This window comes from Delphinus delphis, chromosome 7, assembly GCF_949987515.2.
Source record: "Delphinus delphis chromosome 7, mDelDel1.2, whole genome shotgun sequence".
Lineage (NCBI taxonomy): Eukaryota > Metazoa > Chordata > Mammalia > Artiodactyla > Delphinidae > Delphinus > Delphinus delphis.
In genome coordinates, this window is record NC_082689.1 from 81,018,558 (window position 1) to 81,033,294 (window position 14,737).

General features: G+C 46.1%; 1 protein-coding gene across 2 annotated transcripts in view; it reads right to left on the reverse strand.

Moving 5' to 3' along the window:
• Positions 1-14,737, reverse strand: part of KIF5C (kinesin family member 5C) — a 166,819-nt gene that overhangs the window by 3,938 nt on the left and 148,144 nt on the right. The window contains exons 25-26 of one of the 2 annotated variants that reach the window (XM_060016837.1): positions 14,487-14,600; positions 13,156-13,379 (exon numbers count right to left, since the gene is read on the reverse strand). In XM_060016837.1, coding sequence (XP_059872820.1) covers positions 14,494-14,600 — 107 coding nt within the window. In that variant the 3' untranslated portion in view covers positions 13,156-13,379; positions 14,487-14,493. Of the gene's footprint in view, positions 1-13,155; positions 13,380-14,486; positions 14,601-14,737 lie in introns of those variants that run through there. The other variant, XM_060016836.1, reaches the window with a different exon arrangement.

Consider the following 14,737-nt stretch of genomic DNA (forward strand, 5'->3'; position numbering starts at 1 on the left):
GAAAAACAAAAAAAACTTTTAATTTTCGATATTTAGACCAGAGCTGTCCCCATAGAAATACCATGTGAGCCACACATTTAATTTTCAATGTTCAAGTGGCCACACTAAGCAGTGAAAAGCAACGGGTAAGATTAACTTTAATAATACATTTTATTTAACCCAATATACTCAATGTTATCATTTCAACATGTAATCAAGTAGTAGGGATTGAGATATTTTCCATTACAATATTGCTACTAAGATCGTTCACAGTCTTTTTTCCCCCAGTGTTTGCCATCTGGTGTGTATTCTGCAGTTCCCACACATCTCAGTGTGGACTTGGCCACACTTCAAGTGCTCAGTGGTCACATGTGGCTAGTGGCTAGCCTACTGGACAGTACAGCCTCCTATTTACTGCTTTTGATCTAAGTATTTAGCCCTGACAACTGTCTCTTCCCAAAGCCATGCCTATTGAAACTATAGATGTTTGGAGAAACATAACACATTTTCTCATTCCTCCAGGGAACCCAAACATCCTTTCTCACTTGCCAGCACTTTAAGATACCCAGGCAGGTCAGACACACCCCCTTAGCCAGGCTCTCTCAAGAAGGAGGCTCCCAGTCCTGAAAGGTGTGTTTCACCTCCCCAGTGTGATGACGTTACTCAGTAGGGCACCCCCTATGATTTCACTCCACGTCCCACCAGATGTTCACCTGATCACCGTCAAGTCTCCAGGATGAAAGGCGACTAGTCCCGACTCAGAGGCCAGCCCTTTATCAGCCTTTGGACCAACTCTAATGAACTCAACTCTCAGGAAGAAACGGAAAGGCTCAACTTCCTCACATCAGCTGGAAGCCCTGGGTCTGTCTGTGATCCTGCCTGTGGGTCATGTGCAGAGCTCATGGTGCTTCTGGGGTGGGGCGTGGGTGACAAGAGAGCTAGGTGGAGGCTCATCCTTGAGAAACACATGGGGACTGCTGGCACAGGAAATGTGACAGACACGAAGAAAAACCCACCTGCTCTTCTGATTTTAAAAAGAACTCCATACAGATACATAACGGAATACTACTCAGCCACAAACAAGAATGAAATTTTACCATTTGCAACAACATGGATGGACTTGGAGGGCATTATGCTAAGTGAAACAATTCAGGCAGAGAAAGACAGATACTGTATGCTACCACTTATATGTGGAATCTAAAAAGATAAAACAAACTAGTGAATATAACAAAAAAGAAACACACTCATGGATATAGAGAACAAACTAGTGGTTATCAATGGCAGGGGAGGGAAGGGGAGAGGGGCAAGACAGGGGTAGGGGATTAAGAGGTACAAACTACTATGTATAAAGTAAATAAGCTACAAAGATATATTGCACAGCACAGGGAATACAGCCAATATTTTATAAGAACAATAAATGGAGTATAATCTAGAAAATTTTTAAATAACTATGTTGTACACCTGAAACTAATGTCGTATTGTAAATCAACTACACCTCAATAAAGAAAAGAACTCCAACTCAACACCTCATGCTGTTTTTGCCCCTAGAAGGCTTACATCCAAATTTAGTGCTTGACTGTGGTTCCTGCTACAGTGCTCCCCGAGCCCACCCCCTGGACTCAGGTTCCTGCTACAGTGCTCTCTCCCTCTCTAATTTTTTTTTGGCTTCATTCTCCTGATTTATGTGTTATAATACTGTAAACAATCTCACATATTTTTGTATAAATAAGCAGGATATAAATTATAATAGAAAAATTTCAGAGTGTGGAAAGGGATTTTAAAAGTAGATAAAAGCAAAGTGGGTGAGGGAAAAAAAGGAATAAAGAACAAAAATTGAGTAGAAAAAAAAGAGAACACATTCCTTTTCAGAATACTACCTCTTCATGCAGCTCAATATCAAAGAAACAAACAACCCAATCCAAAAATGGGCAGAAGACCTAAATAGACATTTCTCCAAAGAAGATATACAGATTGCCAACAAACACATGAAAGAATGCTCAACATTATTAATAATTAGAGAAATGCAAATCAAAACTACAATGAAATATCATCTCACACCAGTCAAAATGGCCATCATCCAAAAATGTACAAACAATAAATGCTGGACAGGGTGTGGAGAAAAGGGAACCCTCTTGCACTGCTGGTGGGAATGTAAATTGATACAGCCACTATGGAGAACAGTATGGAGGTTCCTTAAAAAACTACAAATAGAACTACCATACGACCCAGCAATCCCACTACTGGGAATATACCCTGAGAAAACCATAATTCAAAAAGAGTCATGTACCACAATGTTCACTGCAGCTCTATTTACAATAGCCAGGACATGAAAGCAACCTAAGTGCCCACTGACAGATGAATGGATAAAGAAGATGTGACACATGTATACAATGGAATATTAGTCAGCCATAAAAAGAAACAAAATTGAGTTATTTGTAGTGAGGTGGATGGACCTAGAGTCTGTCATACAGAGTGAAGTAAGTCAGAAAGAGAAAAACAAATACCGTATGCTAACACATATATATGGAATCTAAGAAAAAAAATGGTTATGAAGAACCTAGGGGTAAGACGGGAATAAAGACACAGACCTACTAGAGAATGGACCTGAGGATATGGGGAGGGGGAAGGGTAAGCTGGGACAAAGTGAGAGAGAGGCATGGACATATATACACTACCAAACGTAAAATAGATAGCTAGTGGGAAGCAGCCGCACAGCACAGGGAGATCAGCTCCGTGCTTTGTGACTACCTGGAGGGGTGGGATAGGGAGGGTGGGAGGGAGACGCAAGAGGTAGGAGATATGGGAACATATGTATACGTATAACTGATTCACTTTGTTATAAAGCAGAAACTAACACACCATTGTAAAGCAATTATACTCCAATAAAGATGTAAAAAAATAAAAATAAAAAAAGAATACTACCTTTTCCCCAACTCAAAAAATACATATTCAGGGAGCTCATCTGATAACTACCATTTCTTGCTCCAATAGTGCAATCACTTGCAATTACAAAGCTGCTCAATTAAAAATGGTAAAGCAACCTATATTCCTGTCCTTTTTAGAAGTCCCAGAGACAGAGGGAGAGAGAGAGAGAGGTTTGCCTTTGGGAGGAGCCTCTGTACTGTTTAGACTTTCTGGTGAGATTTTGTGCTTATTATTAGGACCAGAAATGAAAAGCCTAAGAAAGAACAGTCACAGCTGTCATTCAAATCCATTTTGAGCTGAAAACCAAGAGGCTCGGGAACGCTCTCTGCACACTCCCTTTGAAATGCCCATTTCACTGTCCTTCCAGGTTCATTTTTCCAAGCACAGGATCTCAGAATCACTTATGGCTCACCCTGGTCTGATGAGACAGCCGTCCTACACACCTGGAGGCAGGGAGGTGCGAGCCCCTACCTTAAATTGTAGGGTTATGGCCTGACGTGATGACCGCAGCCAACCCATGCTGACAGCCAAGCGCTAGGCACAGACTCAACAGGGCAGCCTCAACAGCTCCAGCCAACCACAGAGGGACACGATTTCCACAGAAGGCCTTTCATTCAAATCCCCCCTTCCCCCAACGTGTAAGATTCTGCACGTATTAGCTAACAGTTTGGAAGAAACAGGGGGCCACAAAGGAGGCCCCATCTGCTTAGTTTAAGCACCTCCAGGAGCGCAAGAGAGAACCGAGACTTTGTGAGGGGCTCTGAAAGGAAAACACAGGAACTCCACCAAGAAAACGTCCTTATTATCTAGAGGTGCTTCTTTTTCATCCTGAGTTAAAGATCTTTACAGACATGTCTGCCAAAGCAGTCTTTCCAGCAGGCCCAAGAATGGATTTAACTAGGATATTCCCATCCATCCCCCAACCTTCTGGAAGTTCACCTCCCTTGACAAATTCTGGGGAGAAAATGGATATAATGTATAGAGGTAAATGGGTGAGGCCCTAGAAAAAACATTTCTGACTGTTCCAATAATAGACTGACCATCCAGAGAGGTCAGTGCATCTCAAGAACATTTAAAACCCAGTTCTGTTGACCCTCCTTAGATGGTTTACAGGAGCCGCTCGCTCTCCTAAAAGCAGGGTACTGAAACCAAGTGACCTGCTACTGGACTGTCCCTGGGCCTCTGCCCAACTGGAGATGGTAATGCAGAGTGGCAATGTGTGACTGACTGAGAAGGAAATAAAATCACCTTTCTTTAGAAGGGATGGGGAAGGTTGAAGAAAGAAGCTAATTTTATGTGGGTTTTGCAAGAAGTAGTCAGAGATGTTTCCCCCCCAACCTTGGCTTTTGCAATTGCCTGCAGTGGATTTACGCTTAATCCAAACAGTACATAGTTTTATCTTTCCTTTGCCTTTCTACAGTTCAATCCCCACATTATAAGAATTAACAACTGTACTGGACATATCATTGCTGAACAGAAGTGGATTTATCCTACGGGGGCATTCGTGCATCTACTGTAGAGAGACAATTTTACTTGCTCTGAATTCATAAGTCTGAGAACCATGCCATTAAGGTGAATTAGGTCCAGCAGCTGACTGCGCTGGAAATGCAGGGTCCCTCTGTGATCCCTCCTGTTGAATTCACAATGCCAGTTTCTAAGTCCCATCCCAGGTCCCACCAGTGCCCGCCTGCAGGCATTTCTTTCCTCTCTTCCTGAGGTCCTGCTTCGTCTACTCCTTTTAGGCCTGTCCCCGTGAAACCACCATAACACTCGAGAATATTTGTCAGGGCCAGATTTTTGCCAGGCATTCTTCTATGACCTTTCATTCTCCTTCCACATTGTCTTGTTCAATTCCCAGCACAAACCTGTGATGAAGGTACTATGATCATAACTTCTCCATGCCACAGTTTTCTTAGCTGTTAAATGGCCAAGACCCTTTCCTGGAGGGAAGAGGTTGGGTTTGCTTCATATACTTGAACTAAAACAACCCACTGCAGCAGATAGAAGGCAGCAGCAGATATGAGAATCCAGGTGTCGTTTATCAAGCTAAATAGTAAAGAGATTTGTGAAACCATAAGTGCACCATTCTAAGATTTTGTTTTGTAAAATAATTATGTTTCATTAAAAATGGCATTTTTAAAAATTAATTAGTTAATTTAGTTTTGGCTGCATTGGGTCTTCATTGCTGCGCGTGGGCTTTCTCTAGTTGCGGCGAGCGGGGGCAACTCTTCGTTGCGGTGCGCGGGCTTCTCGTTGTGGTGGCTTCTCTTGTTGCAGAGCATGGGCTCTAGGCGCACGGGCTTCAGTAGTTGTGGCTCATGGTCTCTAGAGCGCAGGCTCAGTAGTTGTGGCACATGGGCTTAGTTGCTCTGCAGCATGTGGGATCTTCCCGGGCCAGGGCTCGAACCCTTGTCCCCTGCGTTGGCAGGCAGATTCTTAACCACCGCGCCACCAGGGAAGTCCAAAAATAGCATTTGTTAATAGAATTACTATTTTAAATGTTTCAATTTCTAACATAATACCTATCATAGATACAACCCAGAAATAGAAAAGCTCTTTGATGTTGATACTTTTTAAGAATGTCAAAGGTCCCAAGGTCAGGAACCCTGAGAACTGCTGCAGAGCAGATCAGAACTCTTAGACCAGGATCCACCACCACCAAGTTGTTAAGATCTTGACAGTTCACTCTGCCTCTGTGTAGCATGTTGAGTGAAGCTGGACTCCATCATGACCACACCAGCGATCACTGAGAGCTGGCTCTGTGCCAGGCACTCATCTAAGCCCTAAGATACTCATGTATCTAATCTTCACAGCCACCCTATGAGTAGGGGCTATCTGGCCACGTTTCACAGAGGAGGACACTGAGGCCCAGAGAAATGAGGTAATTATCCCAGGACGTGTCCAAGCTGGGATTCAACCCCAGGAAATCCAGCTCCAGATCCTGAGCCCACAACCATCCAGCTACCCTGCCTGTAGCAAAGGGTCCCTCTCCGCATGCACATACTAGCTACTCATTTAATTGCTAGGATTTTCCAACAGCAGTAGCAAGTTGAACAGCCCAGTGGCTTTGATGCAGACCACATGTGTGGCTTCACGACCTACTGTAAAGGAAGCTTTTCGGCTTCAAAGGGCTAAATCCCAAAGCAGCAGCTCTCCCACCCTCCACGTGTGGAGTGAACCCATTTCTGCTCTGGCCAGAAGTCAACCTGTGCGTCTTATGCCGCTATATTTTTTATTTGTGATTAGGGTATCAAGAACAGGATACAGGTCAAGATGAACCCCAACAATGGTGCAAGATAGGCTGGATGCAGGAATTCAGGACAGAGAGAAGGGTAATAAGAAGGAAAGACACAAGAGGGAGGGGATATGCAGATATATGTATACATATTGCTGATTCACTTTGTTATACAGCAGAAACTAATACACCATTGTAAAGCAACTATACTCCAATAAAGATGTTAAAATAAAAAAGAAAAGAAGGAAAGACAGAGTGTGTCAGAAAAGCAAATAGAGGGCTTCCCTGGTGGCACAGTGGTTGAGAGTCCGCCTGCTGATGCAGGGGACGTGGGTTCGTGTCCCAGTCTGGGAAGATCCCACACGCCGCGAAGCGGCTGGACCCGTAAGCCATGGCCGCTGAGCCTGCACGTCCGGAGCCTGTGCTCCACAACGGGAGAGGCCACAACACTGAGAGGCCTGCGTACCACAAAAAAAAAAGAAAGGAAAAAAAAAGAAAATAGAGTATAAATTAGCAGATGCCATTTTGAGAAGCTCAGCCTGAACCTAAGGATATACCAAGGACCAGCCAGAAACAGCCTTGTTGTTCCAACAGGCAAAAGCTTAGAGAGAAAACTCCATTCTGCCTGGGGTGGGTGAGGAAAGCAGTTAAGGGAGAAGGGTGAGGTGGGGCTTCAGAGAAGGTGGAACTTTCTCAATTCAAAGAAAGAAGAGCCAGCAGCCCAAGTGGACTTTATGTTTAGGGCTTCCGCTGAGAGTGGTGAATATGAGGAAATGGCCAGGGGCATTTAAAGTGAAGGAGATGTGAGGTTTACGTGCGAGGCTAGAAAACACTGGGTTTCCTGTCTTTAATGCACACTTGGAATTTCCCTGTTTGGATGTAGCTTACTGTGAGAAGACTGCTTGCAAAAGAAAGTCATTTGTGCGTTCCCAGTGCCTGGGCCAAGTATGACAGGCTGAAGATCCTGACAGCAGGAGGCACACAGGCAACACGGGGTCCAGGAGTTCAGACGCTTGGTCCCAGATGACCATCACATCATGGCAGCAAAAGGAAAGGGTGGTGAAAGCCCATAAATCTTCGTTATGCGTGTGCCCCATCCCACCATTTAAGGAGTTAAAGGTCTTATCTTTATTAATATATGGGAAAAGAATCTGAAAAAGAATGGATATAGGTATATGTATAACTGAATCACTTTGCTGTGCACCTGACACAACCATTGTAAATCAACTCTACTCCAATATAAAATAAAAATTAAATTTAAAAAAACGAAAACACTTAGACGTACACTTAAAAAAAGAAGAAAACAATTAGCAAATATAGTCACGATAAGCTCCTGAGGTAGTAAAACCAGAAAGAGACAGAGCCATCCTACAGTGACGGTTAGTGACCCACGGACTGTCACATAAATCGTGACACAGGGGTCATGACAGACTCCTGGGCTCCTTTGATGGCTTCCTGTAGTTACGTTCACCTGGGTGACCCTGCTATGAACTGCAGAAGTGCTTCTCCAGAGCTCTTTTCTTTATGCCTCAAAACATGAAATCACAGTGTTAAAAAAAAAAATTCTTCTTCAAATGTACTGTAAGAGGCCAGTGAGTCCCTTCCAGCTCCGCCACTGCGATTTCGCCTAATATTTTATTAAAGTGTATCAAAACTTTATTAAATAGAATATGATTTCTAGACTTGATATATATGGTTTCTAATAAAAGTACAGTCCTCAAAATATCAGTCTTCATCTATATCAACAAAGTGAAAGGCATCCTCAGTCTTTGGTTCATTTCACAATATTTTCAATTTTATGCTTTTCTTGCCATGAAAATCTGAAGCGTTAACATGTGCGTATTCTAGGATTTTTTTTTTTTTTTTTTTTACGCGGGCCTCTCACTGCTGTGGCCTCTCCCGTTGCGGAGCACAGGCTCCGGACGCGCAGGCCCAGCGGCCATGGCTCACGGGCCCAGCCGCTCCGCGGCATGTGGGATCTTCCCGGACGGGGGCACGAACCCGTGTCCCCTGCATCGGCAGGCGGACTCTCAACCACTGTGGCACCAGGGAAGCCCAACATGTGCGTATTCTAGATTATCTAGCTGACCACCTGTCACCAACTTCAGCACCACACCTGCTTTATGCCAACACCGAGTTGGTGCTTCTCCTCACAGCTTTCATCACCTTCAGGCTAAAGCTGGGCAATGGGAAAATGATGCGTTCCAGCCACAAGAAGACAAAATGACCTGAAAGCATGCTGTGATTCTGCAGTGGTTTTTAACAGAGAAAGAGGGTGAAAGAATTGTCATGTCTTGACACATGAGCCAAACTTGACCAGAAGCAATGCATACCAGAGACACACTGCACACAGCTCTTTATTTTCAGCAAAAGACTGTCATTCGTTAAATTAGTAAAGCTTAGTAAAGGTTAGTGATTTGGATTTTTGACTTTTTAAATCTATTTTCTAAATTTGTTTCAACTTGATACTTATGGAAGATCCATTAAGTATAGGGAGCGTACACTGTTTTTAATGTGCAAATACTTGAGTATTAAAATAATTGAAATATTTTATAATTGTTTTATAATTTAAACTCCAGGAATCTGTGAGAATTTTATTTCCCTAAAAGTACTCTATTTACTACTCAAGCTTGAGAAATAACAGTCTACAGATAGGAAAACGAAGAGAACACAATTCTGCCCCAAAGCCGGTCAGAAAACAGGTTTCAGCAATGCCCCACTGGCGCCATCTGGTGGGCAATTCGAACCAGTGCCCACTGGCACCGCCGTACTCCAGGGCCCTCAGAACCAGGGAGCTGAACACGTATTTAAATGCTGTCTACTTTCAATATGGGGCCTCAAGTAAGCACTCAGCACTGCCCGAGAGGCCTATTTCACGCCTTCTCTCTTCAACCTGCAGCACGGTCTCCCCCCACCCTCTCAGCTGGTAACCTGGCTTCTTACTTGCATGAGAAAACAAGCGCTAAGATGGCATCCACCTTACTGGATGGATCTACCAACACCCCCATCTACCAGCCACCAGCATCCGTACTTTCTGCTCTGCCTTCCTGTCACCTTGGGTGCAGTGTTGCCTCTGCTTATGTTCTGGATCACAGCACCTGTCAGAAAGCCAATACTCTCTACTGTAATTCTCCTGTCTCCTAAGTTATCAATTTCCCTTCCCAGCTGGATCATTACCATCAGCGTACAAATAAGCTGCAATGGCTCCTACCTTAAAAAAGAAATGCAAATCCCATCTTAACCCCACATCCCTCCATTCCTCTGCTCCTTCAAACAAAACTTCAAGCTGCATGCAGTGGCTGGCTCTATTTCCCCACCCCCATGCTCTGGCCCATGCCTCCCCCTCGTGCTGAAGCTGACGTCACTGCCCTCAGTCTCTGTGGTTATCCTCCTGGAGCTCTGAGCAGCCTTTGGCACAGCTGTGGACCTCCCCTTAGGAAGCAGGGCTCCACTCCACCTCCTCAAACATCACATTCTTGCCCCCTCAGACCCCTTTACTGGTGCTACCTCCTTTTTCTGACCTTTCCATTGGCCAGTCCCCAGGCCTGGCCTAACTCTCCCCACCCTCCACCTCTATCCACCTTTCTGCAGGTCATCTCCTCCACCCCATGGCCTTAAACACGATCTATGGGCTACAGTTCTCTATGATCTCAGCTCTCATCTTTCTCCCGAGCTTACGGGTCCCACTGCCTACTCAACATACCCGCTTGTATGGTGAGCTAGGTTGGATTGTCTAAGAGGCATCTCATAATCAACCCAACTCTCTGTTTTTCCATAAAATCTGTTCATTGCCCAATTTTCCCAGTCATGGCTAAAAGGTACCAGTATTGACCTGGTTGCTAGGGCCCCAGCCTAGGAATCACCTTTGATTCCCACCCACCCCTCCTTCTCTCCCCTCCACCCTCAGCTCTCCAACACAGGCTGACTCTGACCAGTTGCTGCTGCCACCCTGGCTCAATGCTACTCCCCCCAAAGTGGACACACGCAATAGCCCCCAAGGGAGCCCCCTGCTCTTACGCTCACCCCACCCCCCTCCGTCCTCCAGAGTCCAGCCCAGGCAAACCTCTCCTCATCATGAACTGAGTTCCAGCACTCCCATGCCCAAAGTCCCCACTGGCCCTACACGCCTAGCTTACACTTTAAACTGCTCACCTCGGCCTCAAAGCCCTCATTTATCTGGTCCCATCTCCCTCCCCAACATTCCTAGTTTTAATGGTCTCCCCTGTTCTCCAGCCTTATCAGCCTTCCTGTGGTTCCTCAAATATGCCACAGTCTGGACCCACCTTCCAGCGAGTGTCTGTGCCCATGTCATTGCGGGGCTGGCATTTCTCATCATTTAGTTCTCAGCTCAAATGTCACCCCCTCTTCTAAATAAGTGTCCCTCATCTCTATTTCATTAACCTGTTCTTATTTTCTTCAGAACACTTAACACTATTTGCAGTTACCGTCTTTATTTGCTGTCTATCTCCCCCCGACAGCGTGTCAGTACACAAGAACAGAGCCTTCTTTGTCTCTTTACTGTTAAACCAAGTACAGAGCAAGTACAAAATGCCTGATCCCATTTGGCGGATGAAGAAACTGAGGCTAAAAATAATCAAGCAATTTGCCCAATGTCACACAGGAATAGAGCCAAGGCCACATCTGGCCAACCCCATATCCCGTGTCGTCAGCTTACTGCACTGTACTGCCCCATGTCCAGCTTTGGAGGTTGAAAAAGATGGGCCCCTCCTCCTGACGCAGCCCACGCCCCCAGATTTGAATGAGATGAGATAAAAGCTGGCATTGTCCTGGGTTCTTTTGATTTCTGTATGTTGGCATCCTCGGTTGCTCTGAAACTTTGGGCATAAACTGAAAGACTCATTGTGACTATATTCCTTGAATCCTAAATGAAGCAGAAAGAAATCCCAAAGGTACCCAGATGCTGCCCAAGTATGAATGTGCCGCTCTGGCTCCAAAAGGAGGGCTGGGAAGAGTCAGCAGTTGAGATCATTTCTACAGGACAGACACACTTCAGAACGAGAATCCAAAGAGCAGGAAAGATCATCTCAAAAAGCAATTAATTGCTAATTAATTAATTAGATCTCATCTAAGCGATTAATTCCATATTTCCAATTTTTTTAATAAGCTTATTTTTTAATAAGCATTCCCTCACTTCCAATTATAATTCCCTACTCCATTGGTTATCATCCTTTTTTTAACCTCCACTGACCAATGCCCAGTTATTTTCATAAAAATAGTCAATGTTGCTGTTCATAACTTTTGGATAAATAAATGGTAGTATCTTTAAAACTCCTTATATCTGGTCATAGCACCAAATAGGATACTCAGACATGGGCCTTCCCTGCCGTGGTTATGATCAATTGCTACAGACTAAAAACTATTTTGTAACAACTATGAGAATTAGAAGAGAATATAAACCAACATTCATGGACCACCTACTGTGTGCCAAGCTTGCAGTGCTAGCCTCTCCTACGGCTGACATTTTCTTGAGCACTTGTTATGTGCCAAGCAGCTCAGAAGTATGACCTCATTTAGTCCTCAAATCAATGCCCGTGGCCCAGGGAAAGGATTCTCCCTATTTCACAGACAAGGAAACCGACCGTAAGGTTAAGTAACTCGAAGGCAGTGGAAGACCTGACACCTGACCCGGGTCGCTCGTCCAAAGTCAGGCCCTTTGACCCTACCACCATCCCGACACCTGGATGGGGCCTGTTTGTTTGGTGACACTGTGAGGAAAACATGCAGTTACAGGAGTCACTTGAACAGATAAGGTGGGTGGTGGAGGTTCCAATTTCAGATAAAATCATCAAAACCACTCAAAACACTTTGAGTTAGAGAAAGAATGGCCATGACAGGTGAGGGTGGTTCTATACGCTGAAGGTCTTCAAAGTCTCACCAGACCTATTGATTTTCGGTCTTCAGAGTGAGAAGGGGATATATGGGTGAGGCCTAGCCAACATCTGGTTGTACGCACCCTCCACAAAACGTGGGTCTGATAGGCATTTATGGGCATGCACGAGGAGAGGGACTGTCCACTGCAGTCTCTGACCCTGGAATCCCTGGGCCGGTATATTCATTAAAAGCTTGCTGGGAGCCAAGGGCACACACTAACTCGGTGCTCCCATCAGATGGGGTGATGTAGATATGACGTCTAGCACAGTGCCGCTGCAGATCAGGTGTTCAACAGGTAGAGTGTTGGCTGCCCACCCAACCTCCATCTCCTTGTCCTAGGCAACAGAACACTACTCTTGTGTGGGGCGGTGAGGTGCCCAGCTAAAGACGACCTTCTCCAGCCTCCCCTGAAGCTAGATGTGGCCACGTGTTTCAACTCTGGCCAGAGGGATGCAGGGATCAGAGTTGGATGGGACTTCCGGGGAGGCTACTTAAAGGAAGCTCATTCAACTGTAAGAGCTGCTTTTGCCTCTCCCCAGCCTCCTCTCTGCTTGCTGAACACACAACACACAGGCACGATAGCTAGAACTGCAGAAGTCATTTAGGCGAGCTTGAGGAAGTCATTTAGGAGACCAGCAAGGAAGGTACGTGCTGAGGACAGTGAGTCTAAATTTAAGAGGCTATAGCTTTCTGTTGTCACTGTAGAGTTTTTCTACCAGTCACTGACAGACCACCCTCAAATGTCCTTTACGTGACAAAGAAATAAACGTCCATCCTGTATCAGCCACTTTAGGATATTTTAGGCTAGCAGGTCTCAAACTTAGGTGGCCAGCAAAATCACCTGGGGTACTTGGTAAAAATACAAAGGCTCTGGGCCTATGCTCCTTCAAGGAGCCTGGGTGTCTGGGTGCTAGATGATGCGGACACCCGCCAAAGGTCGAGAACCACTGCTTTAGGCTTTCTGTTCTAAGCGGCCCAATTTGTTCTTACAGTTCCCTTCAAGCGTCATCCCCGACACTGATAACGTGCGGTCAGAAGCAATTTTATAACATCCAGCTTCACTTTATTTCTGATTGAAAGCAGAGATCGCATCTGAACAGGGTGGCCCACAGCCAAGATAATTCTGCATCCACCCTCCCAGGATACGGCAGAAGGTGGCGGGCACGCTGCCCGCCCGCGGCCTGCCTCGACCTGTCCCGCTCCTCGACATGCTGCCTGGGGCAGGGCAGGTGAAAGTCATCTGGGTGCAGCCGCCAAGCTTCCTCCGTGGAAGTTTTAGTCTGAGCCTTAGCAATGTCGTCGTACCCCCTGAGTGGAGTCTCCAGCCCCTCATATTCACTTTCCTTACCTGGATGCAAAAAGGACTGGGTGAGGAACCAGCGCTCTCCTGAGTTGCCCCTGATTGCTGCGGCTTTGCTGTCAAGCTCACAAGCTTTCCTAGTGAGGACGAAGACTCCAAGGTCAACGTTAGGATCCACCTCCTCCCATCTACGGGTTACTGGCCCAAAGTCAGAGTTTCTCTAAACAGAGTTTTCTGGCCACCTAGCTGTCTGCCCTGCCCAACCAGTAAACTCTTTATCTCAAGTACAAGAGGACAGGCTTGTGCTCTCTCCTTCTCTTTTCTAAAAGGACATCACTTTTTCCCTTGTGCTGGTACAGCAATGTCAGGCATGTGGAGTGTGGGAAGAGAAGTTTTCAGACCGCCATCTCAAAGCAAAGAGTGGTCTGGACCCACCTAGACATAAATCTGCACAATTCTTAAAGATTCCATTTGTTGCGTTCAGATAGTAATTATAAAAATGTGACTTTCTAGGGCTTCCCTTGTGGCACAGCGGTTGAGAGTCTGCCTGCCGATGCAGGGGGCACGGGTTCGCGCCCCGGTCCGGGAAGATCCCACGTGCCGCGGAGGAGCTGGGCCCGTGAGCCATGGCCGCTGAGCCTGCGCGTCCGGAGCCTGTGCTCCGCAACGGGAGAGGCCACAGCAGTGAGAGGCCCGCGTACCGCAAAAAAAAAAAAAAAAAAAAAAAAAGAAAGTGACTTTCTATTATCTGGCTCTTTCTTTATATCCAGTTCCTGAGACTTAAAGCAGGCACCCACACCTGCCTACTCTGGGTAAAAGCAGTTGACAAACAGGTAATGCCCTTCTGGATGCCAGCTACAGAGGGGAGTCCCGCAGACAAGAGAAAGCTCGGATGATTCATTCACCGCACCCTGCCCGTCCCTGGAGGGTCCCTGGCACCAGGTGACCTTAGCTGGAAGACCCTGAGGTCCTAGACTGAGCTAAAGGTAGACCCAGGCCCCTGATAACCTGAAGCGCCAGGGCCTGTGCTGGGGTAGAGCTGCACCCTTTCCTCTCCACTGCAGGTCCACACACACATGGCTGAGAGCCAGGCAGAAGCAGGGAGAGCCCCAGGCCTGCCCCGGACGGAAGCCACCCCTGACACTAAGGACTCACTTCGTGTTTATTTCTGGTAGTGAGTGGAGTTTGAAGAGCTGCCTCCTCCCCCTCGGATGGCGTGGACAGCCGTTGGAGACGATGCTGGGTAGTGTCCAGGGCGGATGGGCTTGGCTGTATGCAACCGACAGAAAAGAGAGAAGAGACATTCAGAAAGGACTTAAACAGCCGCGCCGAGATACCTCCAGGTCACGTGCGAAAACCAAGAGGCACACTTTTTATCGACATGACAATTCTTATCAATCACCAGA